Source organism: Microchirus variegatus (assembly GCF_963457635.1).
Source record: "Microchirus variegatus genome assembly, chromosome: 2".
NCBI classification, from domain to species: Eukaryota; Metazoa; Chordata; class Actinopteri; order Pleuronectiformes; family Soleidae; genus Microchirus; species Microchirus variegatus.
The window spans coordinates 43,678,239-43,706,031 of record NC_139803.1 but is presented as its reverse complement, the minus strand read 5'-3'; the positions used below and the strand labels follow the sequence as shown (position 1 = coordinate 43,706,031).

The window sequence follows — 27,793 nt, the reverse complement described above, 5'->3', positions numbered from 1 at the left end:
GTTTAGAAGAAAAACAAATAAAATCAGATTCATAAAGTAAAACAAACATTAGATTATGACTCTAAATAAACACATGAACACACACACACACACACACACACACACACACACACACACAGACACACAGACACACACACGTGCATGAGGGCGACCGCGCTCCCTTTAGCAGCATCCACAAGAACCGACATTAACGACGCTTATAACTTTATCGTAATTATATTAATAAAAGTGATGATGACGCGACGACATCATAAAGTAAAAGTCAAACAAGGAGGCGGGGTTAAAATATTCAGGAAAAAAAAAAGAAAAGATTATAATAAGAATCAGAAACTGAAAATAAAAACAAACAAAAAATAAAAAAAAAGAGAGGATGGGAAACGTCATTTCCCATCATGCCCAGCGGCGGCAGATTGTCCCGCGATTGGTCGAGACAAACTGCTGATGTCACGCCTCTGCGGCCAATCGGCTGTCGCGATTCCGTCGTCATCGTCGTCACCATGGCGACTCCCTCCCTGACAGTCGGGCGGGGGAGAGAGAGAGCGCTCCCATTGGTCGGTTCCGATCAATAAAAAAACAATAAAAAAAACCTCCTTTTGACATCTCCCACAATGCCTTGCTCTGTTACTGGTGGGGGGGAGGGGGCGTGGTTCCGCAGCTCCTCCCGACCGCAAACACATCGTTGTTTTGGGAATTCGGAGTTTACGATGTTTTTTTTTTTCCACGTCGTTACGTCACTTTTTCCGGGCAAGAAACCGCTAGCTCTCCCCGCACCAAACCCCATAGAGAAAATCATCGATTTAAGCTCGCGGTGACACAGGAGCTGCTGGTCCACTGCTGCCTCGTGTGGTGAGTTTATGACATTGAGGTAAATCTGAACGGAGGTTTTTTTTTTTAAAGCCGAATTCTCAAAAACAAGACGTCGTGAGTTAGCGACGGAGGCAGCAGTGGATCGACGACTCCTGCGAACTCCTGCGTGCTGAGATGTTAAAATCACCGGTTTTCTCTATGGGCTTTGGTGTGGGAGAGTGAGTGACTTTTCCCGTCTTCCCAGCGTCTCATGAAGGCAGCGTCTTCTCGCCGTCTCTTCTGTCTTTTGTGGACAAAATTAAATAAAAAGTAGTGTCATGTCCTTCGACGTCCTCGCGTCCATCATCGTTTTTCAAACTAAACAAAAGTCTCTTCTCGTGTTTCCTCAGGTTCATCCTCTCACAGCCTCCTCGCCCATCTCTCTCCGACTACATTTCCCAGAATCCCTTGCTCTCGCACGTTCCCCTACGTCAACTACAATCCAAACCGCGATCATCACGTCGTTACGTCGACGCTTCGCCGCGTCTTCGATTGTCGGCGAACTCGCCGTTCTTTTTAAAAAAAGTCGATTCGCGAAAACTTCAAATATACACAAAAACTTCCACATTTACATTTTCCCGCAGCTCCGCCCCCCTCGTCCTTCATCGCGCTCCGTCTGTACAGCAGTGCGTCTGTGGGCTCTCCTGCAGGAGGCGCCGCCGCGCAGCAGCTTCTTCTTTGGTTCGCAGCTCTGGGGCGATGCAGCGTTCAGGTCACACGTTACAGTCACAGCAGTTAAAAAACGCGATGTTTTGTACGAGTCGAGCGTACGAACTCTTCCAAACGTCAAATTCATGCGTCGTGTTTTTTTTCCCGAGTAATCGCGACTCGCGAAAACACGATAAAAACAGGAAGTAGCGACGGCTCTTAAAGTGGCGTTACATCCGGGAAACTGTTCCTCAAACATCGCAAGAATGTTCGCATCGGACACCTCGCGCTACGCAAAGTCCCGCAAGTGAAAGACGTAAAGTTCGCGTTTCCGTGGGATTCACTTTTGAGGTAATCGCGAAAAAAAAATTTGCGTTAGCGCAGGATTGGCGTCGCCGAACGCAGTTTGAAAAACGTTCAGAATATTGCTATAAAAACACGACTCGAAATTAAGGTTAAGTCAGTCGGTAAAACTTGTAAAACTACAAAACTAAGAATTTCATTAAATTGCACTTTAGCGCCCCCGTGTGGTGCAACTCGGGATCATCCAATTTCTTCTACACGACTTGAAATTGACGTCAAAGTTAAAAAGGATAAAATGTGACTCCCCATGTAACCTGAATGCTGCCTCAGCTAAGCTAGGCTAAGCTACATATTCTTTTTTTTTTACACTTCAACAACAACACGTCACCTATTAGCCCAAAAAAAAAAAAAAAAATCAGCAACCATTTTTAATTCTCCCTGCTCAAGCTAACTAGCCAGCCAAAGCTAAACCAGGCTAGTTAGCCTTGCTGGCCGAAAGCTGACGTTCATATAAAGTACAAACATGCCACGTCCACTTCATCCTTCATCCAATAAAAACCAAGGCCCGCTAACGCACGCTAGCCTCCGCGGCTAACATGCTAACATGACTGATCGAGACCTCGACGTTGATCAATATCAGCGATCAATAATGATAAAAAAAAACTCGTTCTGTGATAAACTTCCATCTTGAATTGAAGGCTAACGCTAACGTGAAAGCTAGGAGGAAGCCACACACACACACACACACACATACATACGCACACACACTCGCACACACACACACAGCAGGATTGAAGATACAGGGTGTGTGTGTGTGTGATGACAACACACACACACACGTCTCTACAGCATCAGGCCCCTCCCCCTCTGTCCCGCAGCCAATCAGAAAACCCCGCCCGTGTCCAGGGTTCAGAGGTCAGATGGGCGTGTCCTTGTTGTTCTTCAGGTCGGGCGCGCTGAACTGCCGTCTCATCCTGGGCGGGGTCGTGAAGCCCCACCCACCCGGCGGCAGCGGCGGCCCCGCCATCAACAGCATGTCCGCGGGAGGGGGCGGGGCCCCGGGGCGTGGCAGGCTGTGGTAGTTGGGGTGCGGCCCTGGCTGGAATGGTGCATTGTGGGGGTTGTAGTAAGGGTGCGGGTGAGGGGGAAGAGGGGGGTGATACTGCGGGGGCGGCGGCCGCTGGTTATAATGGAAGCCCCCGTCTCTGTCTCCGCCCCCTCGCTCCCCTGGCCCGGGCGACACGCCCCTCCTCTGTCGTGGTCGCCCCTGGTGACCGCCCCCTCCCCCGCCCCCGCCGTGCTGTTGGCCGTTGTCATAGTGACTGAAGTTGTGGGCGGAGCTGTCCAGAGAGTTGCGGCGGTAGCGGCGCTGTTGGTTCTGGTTGTTGCCGTGGTGATGGTTCTGCTGCTGGTAGTGGAAGTTTCCTTGGTTACGCTGTTGCCAGGCGCGGTGAGGGCTGGGGGAGCGCATGCGAGGGGGCGGGGCCTGAAAGGGGAGGGGCAAAAGAGGAGGAGACTGATGACTGTGATGTGGCGGCGGCATCGGCGGCGGCGGCGGCGACGGGGAACCTCTACTTTCACCTCCTCCGCCGTCCTCCCTCTGCTCCGCCCCCTCGACTCCGCCCCCCTCGCCGAGACCCAGGGCCTCCAGGGCGGCGTTGGCCGGTCCCCACGACATCCGGTGGGCGGGGTTACTCTTAAAGGGGAATTTGAGCTTGCGTTCCTGCGGCGGGATGAAGCGCCCGGTGCCCGGCAGGTGAACGGGAACGACGGGCAGGCTCGGACCTGCAGGGGGCGACAAAAACACATTAACACACACGCGCAGTAGTTAGAGGCGGGGGCTACGTTAAAACTATGACTCCGACCCCCCTACTGCTCAAGCTAACTAGCTAGGCCAAGCTAAACCAGGCTAGTTAGCCTTGCTGGCTAAAAGTACATAAAGTATATAAAGTACAAACATGCCACGCCCACCATCCTTCATCCAATAAAAAACAAGACCCGCTAACACAAACTAGCCTCCGCGGCTAACACGCTAACATGACTGATCGAGACCATGACGTTGATCAATATAAGCAATCAACAATAATAATAAAAGAAACTCGTTCTGTGATAAACTTCCATCTTGAATTGAAAGCTAAAGCTAACGCTAACGTGAAAGCTCCGCCCACCCCCCCCCCCCACTGACCCGGGGTCAGCGTCTGGCTCTGCCCCCGCAGCTTCTTGGTGATGTTCTGCTGCTGCAGGTTCAGGATGCGCTGCTGTTCCTGCTTCAGCCACCGGAGGCGCCCTCTCCTGAACGCCGGGTCCTCGCTCATGAGTCGCTCCACCCTGACGTCCGGGACCGCCTCGCCTTCGCCGTCTCCGTCGCCCTTGTCGTCGTCGTCGTCCCTCTGAGGAGGAGGAGGGGGCGGAGACTCGTCTTCGTCGCCGTTCACGTCGTCGTCCTGGAAACAAAAACGCCGTTAGCTAAAGAGCGGCGGCGCGCGGCGGCGTTAGCGTTGGCGTGCGACGCGGTGACGCGAACGCACCTGCAGGGGGATGATGCTCTCCATCTTGATCATCCTGTCCCTCAGGGCTTTGATCTCCTCGTCCTTCATGTTGTTCTGCAGCTTCACCTCCTGGGGGCGTCACAGACAGACAGACAGACACGGTCACCTTTCACGCTGCACTGCCCCCTGCTGGTCAGCGGCAGCAACTGACGCGTACACACACACACACACACTCACCTCCAGGATGTCAGTGAGTTTGTCGATGTGAGCTTTCAGGTCGTACACTTTGGCCTTCGGTGCTCCCTCCCCCGTCTCACCACCTCCACCACCTCCTCCTCCTCCTCCTCCTCCTCCCCCCCCCTCCTCGGCGGGGGGGCTCCTCTCCTCTCCGATGCCCACGGTGTCGCAGACGTCCTGGGCCACCGCTCGCCAGCTGTCGCGCTCGCTGGCGTCCTTCTTGCTGTACATGCGACACAGCTCCTTCATCTTGACGATGGACAGCGCCTCGATCTCCTGCCGGGAGTGGCGGAAGTCCCCCAGCGCCACCTGGTGGTTGATTGAGAGGAATTTGCTTGTGTCGACTTTGTGTTGACGACGATGAGGCGAGAAGTTTCTGTCCGCTCACTCTCCCCACACCAAAGCCCATAGAGAAAATCAGTGATTTTAGCTCACGGTGGACACAGGAGCCTCTGGTCTACTGCTGCCTCGTGTGGTCACTTTGTGTCACTGAGTTAAGTCGAAATTAAATATTTTCAAAGCCGAATTCACTAAAATAAGACGTTTGAACTCAGTGATGGAGGCAGCAGTGGATCAACAACTCCTGTGAACTCCTGTGTCTCTGTGATGTTAAAATCACTGATTTTCTCTATGGGGTTTGGTGTGGGAGAGTGAGTGCTGTTTACTGAATGATTTCAGCCACTTTACAGAAGACTCACCAAAAAAAATATATGTCAGTTTAAGTCTACGTCTCCTTTAGAACATGTTCACGTCTTTATTTCACCGTTACACAGACTTTAACAACAGGAAACTGAAGTTTGTAAACCGCTCACTCTCCCACACCAAACCCCATAGAGATAATCAGTGATTTTAACATCACAGAGACACAGGAGTTCACAGGAGTTGTTGATCCACTGCTGCCTCCATCACTAACTTCAAAGTCTTATTTTGTAAAATTCGGCTTCAAAAAACTTTCATCCAGATATAGTTCAGTGACACAAAGTGACCACACGAGGCAGCAGTAGACCAGCAGCTCCTGTGTCCCTGTGAGCTAAAATCACTGGTTTTCTCTATGGGCTTTGGTGTGGGAGAGTGAGAGAAAAATACTTTTGAGATATTATAGACTCAGTGTTACTGCACCACACACACACACACACACACACACACCTCGTAGCAGATCTCTTTGACAGCCTGCATGCGGAGGTCGTCCATAGTGACCCGTTTGGGGTCTTTGCTGATCCTCCTCCTCTGAGGGATCTGATAAACTCTGAGCGGCTCCCTCCTCTTCCCACTGCTGGGCAGACCACAGCGCTTCACTATGCTCTGGACCTGCAGATTACACAGAGATTATAGAGAAGAAGAAGAAGAAGAAGAAGAAGTCCATTCAGATTATTCATTGAAATCACTTTCTTATGTTGCTATAACATGCTATACTCAAATTTTTTTTTTCAAAATTGTTTTCAACTTTTGGATGAGGTTTTTTGTCAAATTTTGGACCAAAAATGTTTGGTCAATTTTTTTAAAAAATTTTGGTCGACGTAGTATAGTATGACGTTTTTGTCAAATTTTGGGCAATTTTTTCGTTTTCAATTTTTTGACCAAATTTTTTTTCAAACTTTGGACCAAATCTTTTTTCAATTTTTTTTTCAAATTTTGGACCAATTTCTTTTTCAAATTTTGGACCAATTTTTTTTTTCAAATTTTGGACCAAATTTTTTTTTCAAATTTTGGACGACATAGTATAGTATGACGTTTTTGTCAAATTTTGGGCAAATTTTTTTTTTTTAAAATTTTGGACCATTTTTTTTAAAATTTTGGACATATTTTTTTTTCAAATTTTGGACATATTTTTTTTTCAAATTTTGGACATTTTTTTTTTCAAATTTTGGACGACATAGTATATAGTATGAAGTATTTGTCAAATTTTTGACCAAAAATTTTGGGTCCAATTTTTTTTTTAAATTTTGATTGACAGTATAGTATGACATTTTTGTCAAATTTTGGACCAATTTTTTTTTTCCAATTTTTGGACGACAGTATAGTATGACGTTTTTGTCAAATTTTGGACCAAAAATTTCGGGTCAAATTTGTTTTGAAATTTTGGTCGACATAGTATATGTATGATGTTTTTGTAAAATTTTTGAAAAAATAAATAAATAAAATTAAAATTAAAAAAATCGAAAAAAGTTTTCCAGCCCTTTTTGCTCTGGGGCTCCACCTGCAGACATTTTATGGTACTGCAACCAGTAGTTCTTTATAGATGTCAGAGAATGTGTGTGTGTGTGTGTGTACCTTGTTGGCAGGCAGTTTCTCTCTGAGTGAGGAAATCAGTCTCCAGCTCTCTTCACACGAGCGTTTGTCCGAGTCGTCGCCGCTGTCGCTGTCTGCGTACTGAACACACACACACACACACACACGTTTAACAGTGTCAACGACCACATTAACGACCTGCTTTAACCTCCACACCGACACAAACTCACCAGTCTGTGTTGCTCCAGTAGCAGATCAGCCTCCTCCTTCTCTTTACGGTACTGAGTCTCCATGTCCTGTAGTCTGTGACACACACACACACAATAGTTAATAAAAACATGTTTCACGTCTTTATCTCACTGTTAGACAGACTTTTCCAACGTTTTTATCGACGTTTTCTAAACCACTCACTCTTCCACACCAAAGTCCATAGAGAAAACCATCGATTTTAACAACACAGAGACACAGGAGTTCACAGGAGTTGTTGATCCACTGCTGCCTCCATCACTAACTTACAATGACTTGTTTTAGTGAATTCGGCTTTTAAAATATTTAATTTAGACTTAATTTAGTGACGCAAATTGACCACACGAGGCAGCAGTAGATCAGCAGCTCCTGTGTCCACCGTGAGCTAAAATCCCTGATTTTCTCTATGAGGTTTGGTGTGGTGTAAAAACATACTCCATGAACCTTTTCTCCATCTCCAGCTTGATGTCGATCCCTTGTTTCTCCAGCAGCTCCTTCTGAGCGTAGTTCCAGTCCTCCGGCTCCCCCTGCTGCTCGGCCGTGACACTGCGCTCCCTCTCCAGCCTCGCCTGCTCCGGGTGGTTGAAGCGGAACACGTGGTTCTTCCCCATCACGATGCGGTGGCCTGGTCCGTCGAGGAGCGGGGAAACACAACACAAATCGCGTTAATTTACGCCGCGGATTCGTATGTCGTCTGAGCTAACGCGTGCTAACGATAACGCGCGCTAGCTGCCGTTCACCTTGCTTGAGGACGGTGGAGTCGGTGATCTGCTTCCCGTTCACGTACGTCTCCGCGCCGACCAACGGCTCCAGGATGACGTCGACTGCGACGACAAGAGCGCGATCGATAAAGTTTCATTCAAACAAAAACAAAACACAATAAAGCACACAACAGATGGGTCTACAGTCTCACACACACACACACACAGAGGAAACACAGGTGTGATTATATGACGTTGCCATGGTAACCAGAGACTTATTATAGAACGATACCTGACAAGATTTCCTGGAAGCTTTGACAGGAAGAGATAAAAGAAAGAGAGTCACACACTGAGTCAACACACACACACACACACACACAGCTGCACCTGCACGACTTTGACCACCAGAGGGCGCACACACACGCACACACGTTTTATTTTGAAAATCCCCTCCTCACCTTCTCCCTGGTCATTGATCTCACTGACGAAAACACAGTGGATTTCTTTGATGAACTGTCCAGAGAGTTTAATGTCAACGTCCTGCTGTCCAACCCTGGAACACACACACACACACACACACACACACACGTTATCCACCGACCTGTGTGACCTCTGACCTCTGACGATGAGTGACATTTACCTGGTGACGCCTTCTTTGATGTAGTACAGGAGACACTCTGACATCAGAGGGTCTTCATTCAAGTTGACCAGGTGAGGTGTCTGTGCACGCACACGCACACACACACAGACGCACACACACACACACGCACACAGACACACACACAGACACGCGCGCACACACACAGACACGCGCGCACACACACACGCACACAGAAACACACAGATGCACACACGCAGACACAGACACACACGCACACACAGACAAGCGCACACACACACAGACACGTGCGCACACACGCACGCACACAGAGGCAGACACACGCAGACACACATGCACACACACGCAGACACACATGCACACACACACGCAGACACACACGCAGACACACACACGATCGCACAGACACACACAGACACACACGCAAATGCAGACACGCGCACACACAGACACGCGCGCACACACAGACACGCGCGCACAGACGCACACACACGCACAGACAAACACACACGCACAGACACATGCGCAAATGCAGACACACACCCAGACACACAAACACAGACGCACACACGCACAAGCACGCAGACAGACACGCGCAAACACAGACAGACACACACAGACACACAGACACAGACACAGACACACACAAACACACACACACACACACACACAGAGAGACAGTTAGAAGTGAAGTCATGACCCTTCAAAATAAAACACCATAAATAACCCTTAATATAAACTCACTCCTTTAGGAGAGAAGACGCCCAGCGTTCCTCCGTCTTCTTTGGATGAAATGGACACGCCCATTTCTGCCAGCAGAGACTCTCTGGGCGAGCGAGGGAGACACAGAGAGAGAGAGAGAGAGAGAGAGAGAGAGACTTTAGAGCGAGTGGTTATTGATCGAATCATTGATCGGTCGATCGGCGTTGATCGATCACCTCTCCAGACGAATAGATTCAGTCTTTCTGAGTTTCTCTTCCCACGTTTCATTGAGTTCAGCGATGATCTTCTCTGTCTCCTACACACACACACACACACACACACACACAGACACAGAGACACACACACACACACAGACTAATGTTAGTAGTTATTCTTACAAAACAAAATAAATGTTTTTATATTTTCTTAGGATTTAGTAGTTTTTCAGAATAAAATACATGTTTTTGTGTTTTCTTTAATTTTAGTAGTTATTCTCTCAAAATAAAATACAGTTTTTGTGTTTTCTTTAATTTTAGTAGTTATTCTTTCAAAATAAAATACATGTTTTTGTGTTACTTTGGGTTGGAGTAGTTATTCTTTCAAAATTAAATACACATTTTTGTGTTATTTTAGGATTTAGTAGTTATTTCAAAATAAAATACAGGTTTTTATGTTTTCTTTGATTTTAGTCAATCTTTCAAAATAAAATACATGTTTTTGTGTTATTTTAGGATTTAGTTGTTATTCTTTCAAAATAAAATACATGTTTGTATGTTTTCTTTAATTTTAGTCAATCTTTCAAAATAAAATACATGATTTTATGTTTTCTTTAATTTAAGTCATTAATCTTTCAAAAATAAAATACATGTTATGTCATATTTTATTTTAGTAGACACTTTCAAAATAAAATACATGTTTTTATGTTATCTTTTATTTTAGTAGACACTTTCAAAATAAAATACATGTTTTTATGTTATCTTTTATTTTAGTAGTTTTTCAAAATAAAATACATGTTTTTGTTAACTCTTATTTTAGTAGATATTCTTTCAAAATAAAATACACATTTTTATGTCACCTTATTTTAGTAGATACTCTTTCAAAAGATAATAAGTGTTTTTATGTTATCTTTGATTTTAGTTGATATTCTTTCAAAATAAAATACACAGTGTTCATGTTAATGTGTCAGCGGTAACAGGAAGTAGTCACGCCGTGTCCGCTAACAGATCATTGTAGTGTCAGACTCACCAGCAGTCGCTCGGCTGCTTCCTCTTTACTGATGGTTTCCTCGGTGACAGGCTCCTCCTCCTCCCCGTTCTGGATCAGGTGATCGGGGTCAGCAGGTGCGTCCTCTGAGGACGTCGACTCCCCCGCGTCTGCTGAGGGAAAAACAGTGCATATTTTTGTTACCCTAGCTTTAGGGTAGCTTTAGTTGACCATGCTAGCAGGTGGTACGGCAAATTTACAAGGCACTTCCTGTTTTGAGCGTGAATGGATAAAATTCACCAAAATCCCGATGGTTTGCCGAGGCCACGCCCCTTTGACAACTTCACATCTTTGATGTGTCTCGTACAAATTTACACAATCGTTTTTTTTTTTATGCTGCGGCGATTATCGCGCTCAGACAAGTTCATTTAGGCTACGGGATATTTGGCAAGACGGATGCCAAATTCAAAATGGCTGACTTCCTGTTGAGCTGAGGCCATGGTCCCAATAGACTTTTTTGTTCATCTCGTGCTGTGACACGTTCTCGCCAAGTTTCAATGAGTTCGGCGTAAATTAATTTTGGCATTGTCCTACCGGGATTCGCCTTTGGGGGTGCTATTGAGCCACTTTGCACTACTTTAACCAAGTTCCAATATGTGTGTCAATTTTCACAAATGTTTAGGATGTCAAAAATGTATGTGTCAAAATGAGTCACCTGAAGGGGCGGGGTCATTGTTCTCTGTGATCCCATTGGCTGTGAGAGCCAGCTGCAGAGGAGAGGAGGCCACGCCCATAATGCCACCAGGGCCATTGTTGTTGTTGTTGACTTTTAAAGAGAAAAAAGGAGAGAGAGAGGTTTTGTGTTTTTTAACGAGCGGGAATGTCGCACACACACACACACACACACACACACACACACACACACACACACACACACACACACACACACACACACACACACACACACACACACACACACACACACACACACACACACACACACACACACACGCCCACACACACACACACACACACACACACACACACACACACACACACGCCCACACACACACACACACACACACACACACACACACACACACACACACACACACACACACACACACACACACACACACACACACACACACACACACACACACACACACACACACACACACACACACACACAGCTGCTGTCTGTAAATACCCAACTGTGCATTCAACACATACCACACATACATGTTTTAATAACCACACACACAGTCTAAATGTTTCCATGACACATTGTTGCATGTGTTTACAACCACTGTAATGTATTAATTTTTTTTATATACATATATATATATATATATACTGTACACAGTATATAAAGTGAGTGCAGTACCAGCGTTGTCCAGCAGCTCCTGCAGACCCTGTGAGAAGAGCAGGTTCCTCAGTCGCTCCACCTCGTCCTTCAGCTCTCTGATCAGTTTGGCGTTGGGATCTTCGTTGATCACGGCGTTGCAGCGGATCTGTTTGGCGCGGTCAGCATACCTGCACAGATTAGATTAGATTAGATTAGATGAACACACACACACACACACACACACACACACAGCGTGACAGATGACAGATGAGCGTCTGACCTGAGCGTGCTCAGTGTTTCTTCATAGTTGATGTCAGCAGGACTGAGAGCGGCGATCATGGCCGTGCGAGAGTTTCCTCCTGAAACAGAGTAACGTCGGTGAGTGACCGCCGATCACTTCCTGTTCACTAGTTAACGAGATTCACCAGAAGAACCAACAACTTATGAAGATATCATACATCTATAATTTATATATCATATAACATAGTAGTGCAGTCATGTCAGTCGTGCCTAATGTTTTTGAGACTAAAGTCAGCTCACTGTCAAAGTGCATCAGGGCAAATGGATAATTTCCTGAATTTCAAAAATTCATTAAAATTATTCCTTAAGAGTTTTGCAAATATTTTCGACAGATCCTTGTTCAGGGCGATGCCGACTATTGTGATGGTGAATTTCAAGTCAATCCGAGATACTTTTTGTTTTTTTGAAGAAAGTCAGCTCACTGTCAAAGTGCATCAGGGCAAATGGAAAATTTCCTGAATTTCAAAAACTCATGAAAATTATTCCTTAAGAGGTTTGCAAATATTTTCAACAGATCCTTGTTCAGGGTGATGCTGACTATTATGATGGTAAATTTCAAGTAATTCCGAAAAACTTTTTGTTTTTGAGAAGAAAGTCAGCTCACTGTCAAAGTGCATCAGGGCAAATGGATCATTTCCTGAATTTCAAAAATTTGTTAAAATTATTCCGTAAGAGTTTTGCAAATATTTTCGACAGATCCTTGTTCAGGGCGATGCCGACTATTATGATGGTAAATTTCAAGTAATTCCGAAAAACTAATTTTTTTTTTTAAAGAAAGTCAGCTCACTGTCAAAGTGCATCAGGGCAAAGGAATAATTTTAATGAATTTCAAAAATTCGTTAAAATTATTCCGTAAGATTTATGCAAATATTTTCGACGGATCCTTGTTCAGGGCGATGCCGACTATTATGATGGTAAATTTCAAGTAATTCCGAAAATTTTTTTTTTTTTTTTAAGAAAGTCAGCTCACTGTCAAAGTGCATCAGGGCAAAGGAATAATTTTAATGAATTTCAAAAATTCGTTAAAATTATTCCTTAAGAGTTATGCAAATATTTTCGACAGATCCTTGTTCAGGGCGATGCCGACTATTATGATGGTAAATTTCAAGTAATTCCGAAAAACTTTTTTTTTTTTTTTAAGAAAGTCAGCTCACTGTCAAAGTGCATCAGGGCAAAGGAATAATTTTAATGAATTTCAAAAATTCGTTAAAATTATTCCTTAAGAGTTATGCAAATATTTTCGACAGATCCTTGTTCAGGGCGATGCCGACTATATGATGGCGAATTTCAAGTAAATCGGAGATACTTTTTGTTTTTGAGAAGAAAGTCAGCTCACTGTCAAAGTGCATCAGGGCAAATGGATAATTTCCTGAATTTCAAAAATTCATTAAAATTATTCCTTAAGAGTTTTGCAAATATTTTCGACAGATCCTTGTTCAGGGCGATGCCGACTATTATGATGGTAAATTTCAAGTAATTCCGAAAAACTTTTTTTTTTTTTTTTGAAGAAAGTCAGGTGACTGTCAAAGTGCATCAGGGCAAATGAATAATTTTAATGAATTTCAAAAATTCGTTAAAATTATTTCTTAAGAGTTATGCAAATATTTTCGACAGATCCTTGTTCAGGGCGATGCCGACTATTATGATGGCGAATTTCAAGTAAATCGGAGATACTTTTTGTTTTTTTGAAGAAAGTCAGCTCACCGTCAAAGTGCATCAGGGCAAATGGATAATTTCCTGAATTTCAAAAATTCATTAAAATTATTCCTTAAGAGTTTTGCAAATATTTTCGACAGATCCTTGTTCAGGGCGATGCCGACTATTATGATGGTAAATTTCAAGTAATTCCGAAAAACTTTTTGTTTTTGAGAAGAAAGTCAGCTCACTGTCAAAGTGCATCAGGGCAAATGGATCATTTCCTGAATTTCAAAAATTTGTTAAAATTATTCCGTAAGAGTTTTGCAAATATTTTCGACAGATCCTTGTTCAGGGCGATGCCGACTATTATGATGGTAAATTTCAAGTAATTCCGAAAAACTATTTTTTTTTTTAAAAGAAAGTCAGCTCACTGTCAAAGTGCATCAGGGCAAAGGAATAATTTTAATGAATTTCAAAAATTCGTTAAAATTATTCCGTAAGAGTTATGCAAATATTTTCAACGGATCCTTGTTCAGGGCGATGCCGACTATTATGATGGTAAATTTCAAGTAATTCCGAAAAACTTTTTTTTTTTTGAAGAAGAAGAAAGTCAGGTGACTGTCAAAGTGCATCAGGGCAAATGGATCATTTCCTGAATTTCAAAAATTCGTTAAAATTATTCCGTAAGAGTTTTGCAAATATTTTCGACAGATCCTTGTTCAGGGCGATGCCGACTATTATGATGGTAAATTTCAAGTAATTCCGAAAAACTAATTTTTTTTTTTGAAGAAAGTCAGCTCACTGTCAAAGTGCATCAGGGCAAATGGATCAATGGATATACATGTGTATATATATATATATATATATATATATATATATATGTATATACATATACACACATATATATTCTATACATACATTGCAGATCCACTTACCCAGGTTTTCCTTCAGTAGCCAGGTCAGCACAGAGTCTCTGTAGGGAATAAAGTCACTTTTCCTCTTCTTACTGCTCTGCTGCAGAGGAGAAACAGGACACTTCAGCACATTGTTCCACATTTATTTCGTTTAAATAAAGACGTGCGTCCACCGACCATTTCTGCCAACGCTGAGATGACTTTCCCCAGCGTGGTCAGCGATTTGTTGATGTTCGCTCCTTCCTGTTAGGCAGATAAAAGTCAAATTGTTTTATTTACGAAGAAGTGAAAACACGTTTAAACAGGAACCAGTGGGACGACCTCTGACCTTGAGCCTGGTGCCCTTTGCCCCCGACGAGTCGGCTCGCTCGCTTCCAGCCAGGTCCACCAGACTGATCTTACTGACCTGAAGACAAGGGGTTTTTAATCAACACAAGTCATCACAAGGTCTGCTCGTACACGCGGTCCTCACGAGGACATGAAAACCAGAACACACACACACACACCTTCTCCGTGTCCAGGCCGGTCATCTGGTCACGCCGCTTCTGGGTGAAGACGATGGTGAAGACGGCGTGAGACCTGGACGACGTCTCGTTCATGTTTGTGGCCGCGACCGTCCTGGAATCAACGAGAAATGATTAGCGCTGGGCAAGTTTACAGCGCTAACGTTAGCACATGACGCGTTTCCATGACGACTGACCGGAAAAACGCACTTGGGACGCCTTGTTCACCCGCCGCGACACCGGAGTCCATGCACCATGTTTACCAGTAAGCTCCGTTAGCGCCGTTAGCGCGCCTACAGTGGAAGTGGAGCGGTCCGTTTATTAAACGAAAAGACTCCCGTAACGCTAAAGTTTAAAAAAAGAGGCACACATACGCCGTACACAGGTACGCTAGTTATTTGTTTAATAATCAAACTGCTTCAGTTCCACTGCAGGCGCGCTAACGGCACTAAAAGGAGCTAACGGAGCTAACGCAGCAAACGGAGCTAACCGGTAAACGGTGCCTGGACTCCTGCGCCGCGGCACGTAAACGCAACGTCGCGCGCATCTTTTCCCGGTCAGTCGTCACGGAAACGAGTCATGCGTCAATGTGCTGCAACACCGGAGTCCATGCACCGTTTACCAGTTAGCTCCGTTAGCGCGCCCAGAGAGGAACTGGAGCGGTCTGTTCATTAAACGTAAAGACTCCGGTAACACTCAAGTTCAAAAACAGAGGCACACATACGAAGTACACAGGTATGCTAGTTATTTGCTTAATAAACAAACCGCTCCAGTTCCACTGTAGGCGCGCTAACGGCACTAAAAGGAGCTAACGGAGCTAACTGGTAAACGGTGCCTGGACTCCTGCGCCGCGGCACGTAAACGCGACGTTGTGCGCATCTTTTCCCGGTCAGTCATCACGGAAACGAGTCATGCGTCAATGTGCTGCGACACCGGAGTCCATGCACCGTTTACCAGTTAGCTCCGTTAGCGCGCCTAGAGAGGAACTGGAGCGGTCTGTTCATTAAACGTAAAGACTCCGGTAACACTAAAGTTCAAAAACAGAGGCACACATACGAAGTACACAGGTATGCTAGTTATTTGCTTAATAAACAAACCGCTCCAGTTCCACTGTAGGCGCGCTAACGGCACTAAAAGGAGCTAACGGAGCTAACTGGTAAATGGTGCCTGGACTCCTGTGCCGCGGCACGTAAACGTGACGTCGCGCGCATCTTTTCCCGGTCAGTCGTCACGGAAACGAGTCATGCGCTAATGTGCCGCGACACCGGAGTCCATTCACCGTTTACCAGTTAGCTCTGTTAGCGCGCCTAGAGAGGAAGTGGAGCGGTCCGTTTATTAAACGAAAAGACTCCGGTAACGCTAAAGTTTAAAAACAGAGTACACAGGTATGCTAGTTATTTGCTTAATAAACAAACTGCTCCAGTTTCACTGTAGGCGCGCTAACGGCACTAAAAGGAGCTAACGCAGCTAACAGAGCTAACTGGTAAACGGTGTCTGGACTCCTGTGCCGCGGCACGTAAACATGACGTCATGCGCATCTTTTTCCGGTCAGTCGTCACGGAAACGAGTCATGCGTCAATGTGCCGCGACAACGGAGTCCATGCACCGTTTACCAGTTAGCTCCGTTAGCGCGCCTAGAGAGGAACTGGAGCGGTCTGTTTATTAAACGAAAAGACTCCAGTAACAAACATACGAAGTACACAGGTATGCTAGTTATTTGCTTAACAAACAAACTGCTCCAGTTCCACTGTAGGCGCCCAAACGGCACTAAAAGGAGCTAACGGAGCTAACGGAGCTAACGGGTAAACGGTGCCTGGACTCCTGTGCCGCGGCACGTAAACGTGACGTCACGCGCATCTTTTCCCGGTCAGTCGTCGTGGAAACGAGTCACGCGTTAACGTGCGTTAACGTTGACGCTATTAACGCCGCTAGCGCATTAACGTGCCCACCACTACAAATGATATATTTATAATATTTCCAATGATTTCCCGACATTTCCCAGAATGCTTTTTCCCGGCCGTGCGTAAACGTCGACCGTCGACTAACCGAGCTTTGTTGCCGGCGTCCATCAGGTCCCGGATGTCGGTGAATCCGGTCACGGCCAGTTTGGACAGGTCCTCCACGTACGGCCCCAGGATGGGATGCTCCCGGACCCTCAGAGTGCCTTGAGACTTTGGGTTGAGCAGGTCCCTGACGCGCTCACAGTAGATCTCCATGTACGACACCTGGAGGACGACGGGAGACGCAGTATTCAGCCACGCGGCGTTGACCTGAATGAATGTTGTGTCTGTTTGTTGTGGATCAGTTTTTGTGAGTTTACCTCCACAGAGTAGTTCAGGTCTGGGTCAGAGTTTTCTCCTGTCCTCTGAAACAGGTCCTCACACAACTGGACACAAGAGAAAAAGAGTGATCATAAAAAGAACTGGACTTTTAAACATCTTAACTAAAGACCATAGAGAAAATCAGTGATTTTAACATCACAGCAGAGTTCACAGGAGTTGTTGATCCACTGCTGCCTCCATCACTGAGTTCAAATGTCTTATTCTGTAAAATTCGGCATTGGTCAGATTCACCTCAGTGACACAAAGTGACCACACGAGGGCAGCAGTAGACCAGAATAGAGCTAATATCACTGATTTTCTCTATGGACTTTGGTGTGTGAGATCAGTTTAAAGGAGTGCGTGTGTGTGTGTGTTCTTGTACTTGCAGCATACTGAGGACCAGTGAGGGTATTTAACCAACAAAGTGAGGTCATTTTTACGGAGTGAGGACATTTTGGCTGGTTCTCACCTTGTTTTCATTGAAATCACTTCCTTAGGTTGCTATATGCTATACTCAATTTGTCAAAAAAGAAATAAAAAAAATGTGGGTCAAATTTTTGACAAAAAAATGTGGGTCAAATTTTTGACAAAAAAATGTGGGTCAAATTTTTGACAAAAAAATGTGGGTCAAATTTTTGACAAAAAAATGTGGGTCAAATTTTTGACAAAAAAAGTGGGTCAAATTTTGGACAAAAAAATGTGGGTCAAATTTTGGACAAAACATTTTGGATCAAATTCTTTTTTTCAAATTTTGGACGACAGTATAGTATGACGTTTTTGTCAAATTTTGGACGAAAACTTTTGGGTCAATTTTTTTTTTAAATTTTGGACAACATAGTATAGTATGGCGTTTTTGTCAAATTTTGGACCAAAATTTTTTGGTCAAAATTTTTTTATTCATAAATTTTGTAATCTTTTTTTTTTTTTTTTTGGTCGACAAAGTATAGTATGATGTTTTTGTAAAATTTTGGACCAAACATTTTTTGTCAAAGATTTTTTCTGATTTTGGACGACATAGTATAGTATGACGTTTTTGTAGAATTTTGGACAAAAAATTTGCAGGGGCTCCACCTGCAGACATTTTATGGTACTGCAACCAGTAGTTGTTTGTAGATGTCATTCATGAAGTAGATATTTGTAATTGTGTTGATTTATAAAGTGGAAATGCTGGTCCTTACTTTGTCAGCAACCCGGTCCTCAGTATGCAGCAAGTACAAGAATGTGTGTGTGTGTGTGTGTGTGTGTGTTACCTGTGGAATGATTCCTTCCTGTCCCGGTTCCTGTTTCCCCATCATGGTGTAACTCTTCCCTCCACCGGTTTGTCCGTACGCAAATATACACACATTATAACCTGGAGGAGAGAAAATGGATTTCAGTCTTTATCTTTAGATCACGCTGGTTAAAGGGATATTTCGCAGAGTTTTATTTATTTTTTTATTTTTTTACCTTCGAAGGCGTGCAGCAGCATCTCCTCCCCGATGTCTTTGTAGACCTGACGCTGAGACGCGAAGCCGGGATCTTCAGTCTGAACACACACACACACACAAGGAGAAATCCTGGTGAATATTTTTAAATCACGTGTGTGTGTGTGTGTGTGTGTGCGTGTGTGTATAATCACCGTTGTGTGTGACCAGTAGGAATAGTCGAAGGTGAAGTTCTTGGCTCCATCTTTGCCCAGTTTGGGGTTTGAAATGCCTGAAAACAAGAAAAATAATTTGACCTACATTTTAAGCAGTGGACATTTAAAAAAAACCCAAAAAAAACAAAAACATACAATTATATTTTCTTATTGTAATATTAAAAAAAAAAAATTAAATCTCATTTTAAATCACTGTTTAAGTACTTTTTTTTGGAAATATACGTAATATCTTTTACACCAGACCCAGCAGTGACGGTCCTCACGTGTGTGGACAAACAAACGTGTGTGTGTGTGTCTTACATGTGGTGTTCCCCTGCATCTGGATCACACACTTGGCGTTGCGTCCCGTCTCGCGGGAGTTGAACGGACGGACTCGCACCGCCACCTTCACCGACGCACCCGCCATCATTCGGCTCCGCCCACTCCACCTGAGGACGGCCAATCAGAGCGTCCGGTTAGGGAAAAAAACACAATATACTATTATTACAATAAACGTCTTCTGGTCTATTCGTTTAATATTTACCTTTTATTTATTTTTTTAACTGAGGAGGTAGGTAACCCTTTCAAAATAAAATACATCTATTTACTTCCTACAAAATAAAAAGACACATTTTAACACATAATAACAATACTTATTCTTATAAAGGACACATTCTCATGTTCTTTTGATTCAGGAGTAATTCCTACAAAATAAAATGTAATTTTTTTTTTCAGTAGTTATGCTTAGAAAATAAAAAATATATGTATTTTATTTAAATATTATATTGTTAGATTTTTGTGATATTTTTTGTTGCATTAGTTACAGTGAAAAATCGTGATATTTAGCGTGACAATATTAAATCACTTTTGCGAGACAAAGTATCAATTTCTTTATGATTTTTTCCAATAAACAAAGTTTTTGTGGATTAGCATTAACAAAAAAAATAGCAATTGACACTTCAGTCCACTAGATGGCAGCAAGTGCTCATTCTCACGAGAGCCAATAAATATCGCAATATGCGATTTCGCTAATCCACGGTATATTGCGGCATCGCGATAACGTCGTACCGCGATTTAAATATCGCGATAGCGTCGTATCGTGGCGTCCGCGGCGATTCCCAACCCACAACAGGAAGTGGATCGCGGCGTGACAACTGCGTGGATCGCTTTCGCTAACTGCGAACGTTGCATCGTATTTAAATGAAAATTTGTTGAAAAAAAAACCCCCAAAAAAACAAGTTGTCCTCTTTGAGCGGTGTGTGAACCCCGGTCCTCACGAGGACACAAGAACAAGAACACACAGACACAGACACAGTAACAGTACCTGACACAGTGTTTTCCCACGAGAACAAGAATGTGTGTGTGTTTAAAGAGGCCTGAGGCCGGGGCGATCGACACTGACTGACAGAGACAAAGAAAGAGAGAGAGAGAGAGAGAGAGAGAGAGAGAGAGAGAGAGAGAGAGAGAGAGAGGGGGAAGACAAAGGACGAACAAGAGATGAAGAACGGAGAGATGACAAGAGAAGAAGAAGAAGAAGAGGTAAAAAAAATAGTGAGGCAGCTGTGGTTACCACGGCGACGAGGAAACATAACAGAGGACAGGAATGTAAAGAGAGAGAGATGAAAGAAAAGAAAGAAAAGTCAAATTAAATGTTTACAGTAAATAAAGAAGTGGAAAGTTTGAGGAACGAGGGAAGAAAAGAGGAGGAAAAAGACTGAAGAGAGATAAAGAAAAGACGGAGAAAAGTTCCGATGAGCGCCGCGTTCCATTTGTAGTCGGAACTTCCGAGTTCAAACGACCCCTGACGACGGGTTTTTTACGTAAAAACTCAGATACTTTTATGGTTCAAATCAAGTCAGACGCGTTCATTTCACGGTAAATCTGTCGTACAGTCTGATTTATAAATGTTTTATTCGTAAACATGTTGCTACGTTGTTTGCGATCGACTGCTAACCTGAACGTCCTAGCTAGCCTCGGATGTGTTTGCGGCGCGTTCGAGAAGTCGTCGGAACTGGGAGTCGCGTAAATAGAAACTGCGACTTTGTACAAGTATCGAGGTTTGAATTCAAAGATGTTACGATATTTTCCACACACTTTACTATTATTAGCATTCTTGCGACTTACATTTACGTTGGGGTGGAGCCAACAGCTAAGCTTACGGGTGAGTCGTTGCGAGATTTGTTCACAGTCATACCCAGGTTTTGATTTGTATTCGTACACATGTTGCTACGATGTTTGCTATCGACTGCTAACGTGAACGACGGCTAGCCTCGGATGTGTTTGCGACGCGGTCGAGAAGTCGTCGGAACTGGGAGTCGCGTAAATAGAAACTGCGACTTTGTACAAGTTACGATGTTTGAATTCAAAGATGTTCCGATATTTTCAGCACACTTCACTACTACTAGCGTTCTTACGACTTACATTTACGCTGAGGCGGAGCTAACAGCTAAGCTAACGGGCGAGTTGTTACGAGATTTGTTCGTTGCGCCGTCTTCTACGACGTGGAATCCTAAATTCTACCGCGGCATCACCGTCTTGTTATTTGACTTTTGGACACGCCCACGTTTTGACTTGTAACTCCGCCCCCCCTCTCCATGTTCTCACAGCCCTACTGGTGACGCTTGAGTATTACATACTGGGCCTTTAATCAAAACGTCCCTTTTTTAAAAATCTTCGAGCTCCAGCTGCACAAAGACACACATTACTAAGTAAAGTAAGAGTGTGTGTGTGTGTGTGTTTGCTATGAGTCAACACACGCGCACACGCACACACACACATACACACTAAAACAAAGAGAGACAAGATGGTGGATATAGATACTGGATTGTACTATAATCTGTGTGTGTGTGTGTGTGTGTGTGTGTGTGTGTGTGTGTGTGTGTGTGTGTGTGTGTGTGTGTGTGTGCGTGTGTGTTTGTGTGTGTGTGTGTGTCTAGGTGTCTGCATACCAGAGACCACGGGCAGAAACGCTGACATCACATCAAAGGCATCTACCACCCCACACACACACACACACACACACACACTTGTTTACATATCTTAGTGAGGACACAAGAGACAAAATGTCCTCACAAAGACATAAAGTACAAGTACACACACATTCACAGGAGTATTCATGTGTTCATAGGGTCTGGTTGAACAAGCCTAGCTCGTTGTTAAGCTAACACACACACACACACACACACATTATGTAAATGTGTCTCTGTTAAAGGTACAGTACGTAAAGTTCTGGTGAAATTGAAGATTGTTTTCATGTTATTTTAATATTATTATTGTTTTTTATTATCTTTTATTGTCCGCCTTAGGGCTGCATGACTCTGGGGAAAAAAGGGTTTTTATTGCAGTCATGAACAAAACATTAGAAACATTCAGTTAAAGAGCCTGATGCATGATGGGATTATTAGGTTTTCCAGCACAATTTCCTGGTATGACTTTACGTCTGAAAGTCGGAAGTGGGAGGGGCTAAAAAGTGATCATCTGCTCTCGGGTTTAACTTACACGGACGAAACTCGGCACACGCGTTCATCAGGTCGGGGCGGTCAAAAAAGCCCATGACGACTTTTCCGTGAATCCTACCGGAAGGCCGCCATGTTGGATCGAACGCCAACTCTGAGGCGTTTTTGGCGGCATTTGAACGAACTCCGAGTCGTTATTAACGTTTTGCTGCGGCTTAAGCGACAAAAGCCGAACAAAGCCGGACTGCAGGTCCGCTAAAGAGACGCGAAAATCCTGAAAATGCGCGTTAATGTGCGACATTTAGCAAAGGAAATGTCTAAAAATCTCAATATTTAACGGTGGAGTCTGGCGTACGCGATAGCGGGGGCGGCGCGTTGTGCGATTCTCGTCACGGACACCCTATTTTTAAACTCGCGACAGAATGGATTGGACGCAATGTTTGTGCTCGCGCAAGCTAACTGAGACATGTAATATTTTATAGACAATATTATATAATATTATAGACAAGCGAATATTTCAACGTCATCTTGAGCGAACAAACACCGCGTGTTTGACATTCGGCTTTAAATGTCATGTTGACAAACAGCGTTCACGCCTGCGGGCGCGACTTAACCTCACAACGCTACACAGTACGTCGAAATAAGTCCGCGACATCTGAGGAACGTGTTTTTCACGTCTTTACGTCAATGTAAGCTGAAGTTTGTAAAACAACTCACTCTCCCCACACCAAAGCCCATAGAGAAAATCAGTGATTTTAGCTCACGGTGGACACAGGAAGCTGCTGGTCTACTGCTGCCTCGTGTGGTCACTCTGTGTCACTGAGGTCGATCTAAACAAAGCCGAATTTTACAAAATAAGTCATAGTAAGTTAGTGATGAGGCAGCAGTGGATCAACAACTCCTGTGAACTCGTGTGTCCCTTTGATTTTAAAATCAGTGATTGTCTCTATGGGGTTTGGTGTGGGAGAGTGAGTGGTTTACAAACGTCAGTTTCTTGTTAATTAAACTTTTTGTACTTAATAAAATCTACGTCAGTTTAAGTCTACGACGTCTTCGGAACGTGTTCACGTCTTTATTTCACCGTTAGACAGACTTTAACAACAGGAAACAGACGTTTGTAAACCACTCACTCTCCCACACCAAACCCCATAGAGAAAATCAGCGATTTTAGCTCATGGTGGACACAGGAGCTGCTGGTCCTCTGCTGCCTCGTGTGGTCACTTTGTGTCACTAAAATACATCGAAATAAAGGATTTTAGAAGCCGAATTTTACAAAATCAGACGTTGTAAGTTAGTGATGGAGGCATCACTGATTTTCTCTATGGACTTTGGTTTGGGAGAGTGAGTGAATTTAGAAACCTCAGAAAACGCCGTCTCACAGTGCGGAAAAAGACGTGAAACGCGTTCTTAAAGATATCGTAGACTTAAATAGACTTTTATTTTTATTTTTTTTTATTTTAGCTTTCGTCACCTATTGTGCGGATAATCGATCGGCGGCGAACGTCACGTGATCGGCGACGTGAACAAACTCCCACAGACACACAGAGTCAGTTCCCATGTGTTGGCCTCTGCAGGAATGTGATAATGAAAGGTCCTCATACCTCACACACACACACACACACACACACACACACACACACACACACACACACACACACACACACACACACACACACACACGCACACACACACACACATCTAAAGATAGTCAGCTGCTCTGAACGACGCCCTCTGCGTAAAAGAACAACTTTGCTCCGCGACGTTCGACTCGACGCTGACGGACGAAAGTGTCGGGCTACGTCCTGGTCACGTGACCCCGCGATGCCTTCACTGACCGCAGGAAAAGGCTGACCCTCACTAATACACAACCTTGAGAACTTTATTTTCGATTCAAGCAAATCACAGGGTTTGTTAATCAGCAGCAGTTTAATGATTTCTAAACCCGGTTCAATCACAACAAAAACAATGAGTTTCACACGCGATCAGCTGACTGTGTTCGACCTGGACACAAACGCAGAGATACGATATCATTAAGAACACGTTTGTACGTCTTTATCTTCACTGTTAGACAGACTTTACCAACAGGAAACTGACGTTTGTAAAACTAATCACTCTCCCACACCAAAGCCCATAGAGAAAACGAGTGATTTTAGCTCACGGTGGACACAGGAGCTGCCGGTCTGCTGCTGCTGCCTCGTGTGGTCACTTTGTGTCACTGAGGTCAATCTGAACAAAGCCGAATTTTACAAAATAAGACATTTTAACTTAGTGATGGAGGCAGCAGTGGATCAACAACTCCTGTGTCTCTGTGATGTTAAAATCACTGGTTTTCTCTATGGGCTTTGGTGTGGGAGAGTGAGTGGTTTACAAACTTCAGTTTCCTGTTATTTTAACCTTTTCTACTTAATAAAATCTATGTCAGTTTAAGTCTACAGTATCTTTAGAACGCGTTCACGTCTTTATTTCACTGTTAGACAGACTTTAACAACAGGAAACTGACGTTTGTAAAACTAATCACTCTCCCACACCAAAGCCCATAGAGAAAATCAGTGATTTTAGCTTACAGGGACACAGGAGCTGCTGGTCTACTGCTGCCTCGTGTGGTCACTTTGTGTCACTGATTTAAGTCTAAATTAAATATTTTAAAAGCCGAATTCACTCAAATCAGTCATTGTAAGTTAGTGATGGAGGCAGCAGTGGATCAACAAGTCCTGTGAACTCCTGTGTGCTGTGATGTTAAAATCACTGGTTTACTCTATTGACTTTGGTGTGGGAGAGTGAGTGGTTTACAAAAGTCTGTCTAACAGTGAAGATAAAGACGTAAACATCTTCTTAAAGACATCGTAGACTTAAACTACGTGGCTTAATTCAGCTTTTCGGCGTGTTCGCATGAAGGAAGACTGAGCTACATGCTACGGCTGGACGCTAGCTCACGTTTCCATCGAGGAGGACTAGCATGAGCGCTAACAGGTGGACGTGAGAGACGGTGTACGACACACACACACACGTGTCATGATGAAGCAGATGAGTGGGACTCTCTTTTTATCTTGTGTTGCTTCATAACATTAGCAAACAACATGGAGCTAAAAATACACACACACACACACACATTGCTGGGATGCCTGCTGAGAGCTTCATTAGCCACACAGGCTAACTTTAGCGAGGCCGGCCGACAGAGTAGCCAGTTAAAGTCTGTTCGTTCGAGTCGCATTGTTTGTTTAGCGTAAATGTGAAGCCGACGTTCGCCGAGTCAAACAAACAACGCAAACTCACGCACAGACGAGTAAACAACGTAAACAACAAAGAAAAAAAACACAGATTTAGCTAGCTCCATTAATGATTAAAAGTTCCCCATTGAGAGAAAAATCCAGTGTGGATTCAAAACCTCGATTGTGCTAATAACTCGTCACTGTTGCTATGGTTACAGCTAGCGTCCACACGTCCGGAGAGTCTCTGAAAATAGAGAAAATACTGTGCGGTGTGAAATTTATCTCGAAAAATTTTAGTGTGGAGGAACAGAAACTGAGGCTTTTATTTTGAAAAAGCAGGTTTGTTGTTTTGTGTGGATGAACAGAAACTAAGGCTTTTATTTTGAAAAAAGCAGGTTTGTTGTTTAGTCTGGACGAACAGTAATGGTGGCTTTTATTTTGAAAAGCAGTTTGTTGTTTCGTGGAGACAAACAGTAATGGAAGCTTTTATTTTGAAAACTGCAGGTTTGTTGTTTTGTGTGGATGAACAGAAACTAAGGCTTTTATTTTGAAAACTGCAGGTTTGTTGTTTAGTCTGGACGAACAGTAACGGTGGCTTTTATTTTGAAAACTGCAGGTTCGTTGTTGAGTGTGGACGAACAGAAACTGAAGCTTTTATTTTGAAAACGGCACGTTATTTAGTGTGGATCAACGGAAACTGAAGCTTTTATTTTGAAAACTGCAGGTTTGTTGTTTTGTGTGGCTGAACAGAAACTAAGGCTTTTATTTTGAAAACTGCAGGTTTGCTGTTTAGTCTGGACGAACAGTAATGGAAGCTTTTATTTTGAAAACTGCAGGTTCGTTGTTGAGTGTGAACGAACAGAAACTGAAGCTTTTATTTTGAAAACTGCACGTTTGATATTTAGTGTGGATCAACAGAAACTGAAGCTTTTAGTTTGAAAACTGCAGGTTTGTTGTTTAATGTGGACTAACAAAACCTGAAGCTTTTATTTTGAAAAAAGCCGATTTATTGTTTAATGTGGACGAACAGATACTGGGGCGTTTTATTTTGAAAAACCTGGTTAGGATTTCGCATGGAGGAACAACCACCGAGGCCTTTTATTTTGAAAAAAATACAGGGTTGTGTTTTCGCATGACTAAACGGAAACCGAGGCTTTTAATTTGAAAATTGCAGGCATGTTGTTTAGTGTGGACAAACAGAAAGTGAGGGCTTTTATTTTGAAAGACAACAGGGTTACGTTTTAGTGCGGACAAAAATACTTAATCCGTGTTCAAGTGTGTACGAATAAAAACCAAACTGTGACGCTAATTTTCAAAACAGCGAAAAAGTTAAAAAACGATAAAGTCAATAAAGTTTCCGGCGCGATGTTTTGATTCCGTCTTTAAAAAACAAACAATTTGAAACTATTTTAAAATATCGCAATTACGTTTCTACGTTTGAGCTAAACAAAAAATCGTAGCTAATGTAAACAAACATCACTAAGCTAGCAGCTAAGTTGTGCGGTGGAAGAAAATTAGCAAAAACAAACAAAAACAAACTCATAGCATCAGTGAGTGAGTTTCGACCAAACTGACTCGATTAATCGACCACGCTGACATTCTGCGTAAAGTTCGGTTAAAGTTCGTAACGGATGTCTTACCTCTACCGGAGGAAACCGTGAGTCTCGTGAGGGCCACGCGCTGTCCCGTTCACACCGTCCCCATCTCCCCGTTCACACGAGAACAACAACCGAAAGATCGCTCGGTTCTGGTGCCACTTCCGGTCCCGGTGCGGGGCCTGTCGGTACCGGGACAGAGGCGGTCAGAGAACTGGGTGGTGAGGGGCTGAAGGGGGGGGGGGGCGCTGCTGAGTTCCCCCGCACACACACACGGTGAAGAAAAGTTTCCGCACTCACTCGTCTCGACTCCTCCGGTGAACCGGCGACAGCGGCGGCTCGGTCGTAACTTTTCCCGGGGACTGACGTCGCTGTCCGGGGACTTCCAGCGGCGGCGGCGGCGGCGGCGGAGGGAGTGAAAGTGTGAAGGGAGGTGACGGAAAGTTGAGGCCCGCTGCTCGCTGCGCTGGCAGGGCGGTGAATCACGGCGGGACCGGCGGCAGACAGCGGCACACTAATCGGTCCCGTTAATCCGGTTCTTTCGCGTGTCGCTTGTCCCGCGTCGGTTCGGTAGAACGTGGGGGGGGGGGGGGGGCGGGGAGGGTTTGGCCGGAAAGAGTGAACGGAAAACGGGAGGAAGAAGGAGAGAAGTGGGGGAGTCTGAGCAGA

The 27,793-nt window shown here is 44.1% G+C and overlaps 1 protein-coding gene across 2 annotated transcripts; it reads right to left on the bottom strand.

Annotated features, from left to right (window-relative positions):
• On the bottom strand, window positions 1-27,642 carry LOC310944764 (kinesin-like protein KIF1C). Of its 2 annotated transcripts, none has more exons than XM_083910579.1 (29): window positions 27,425-27,642; window positions 27,170-27,306; window positions 19,187-19,314; window positions 18,866-18,942; window positions 18,694-18,772; window positions 18,498-18,598; window positions 17,247-17,312; window positions 16,973-17,151; window positions 14,930-15,041; window positions 14,752-14,829; window positions 14,601-14,666; window positions 14,445-14,523; window positions 11,852-11,930; window positions 11,611-11,759; window positions 10,939-11,049; window positions 10,266-10,396; window positions 9,257-9,336; window positions 9,063-9,144; window positions 8,340-8,419; window positions 8,158-8,252; window positions 7,739-7,822; window positions 7,443-7,623; window positions 6,983-7,055; window positions 6,795-6,893; window positions 5,670-5,831; window positions 4,524-4,832; window positions 4,326-4,415; window positions 3,983-4,241; window positions 1-3,582 (listed from the first exon to the last, which is right to left on the bottom strand). In XM_083910579.1, exons 3-29 carry the CDS (start codon window positions 19,293-19,295, stop codon window positions 2,714-2,716), a joined length of 3,879 nt encoding a protein of 1,292 aa, XP_083766705.1. In that variant the 5' UTR covers window positions 19,296-19,314; window positions 27,170-27,306; window positions 27,425-27,642; the 3' UTR covers window positions 1-2,713. The 2 variants fall into 2 exon arrangements, with proteins under 2 accessions (XP_083766705.1, XP_083766706.1); XM_083910580.1 differs by having other exon boundaries at window positions 10,266-10,393.
• Window positions 27,643-27,793: the final 151 nt, after the last annotated feature.

Bases quoted from the DNA above. Each gene is read 5' to 3' on its own strand.
- LOC310944764 (XM_083910579.1), bottom strand. From the start codon at position 19,295: ATGATGGCGGGTGCGTCGGTGAAGGTGGCGGTGCGAGTCCGTCCGTTC. The intron at 18,943-19,186 runs GTAAGACACACA...TCTTGTTTTCAG, and splicing joins GATGCAGGGGAACACCACAT to GCATTTCAAACCCCAAACTG. The intron at 15,042-16,972 runs GTTAGTCGACGG...CGTTGATTCCAG, and splicing joins GACGCCGGCAACAAAGCTCG to GACGGTCGCGGCCACAAACA.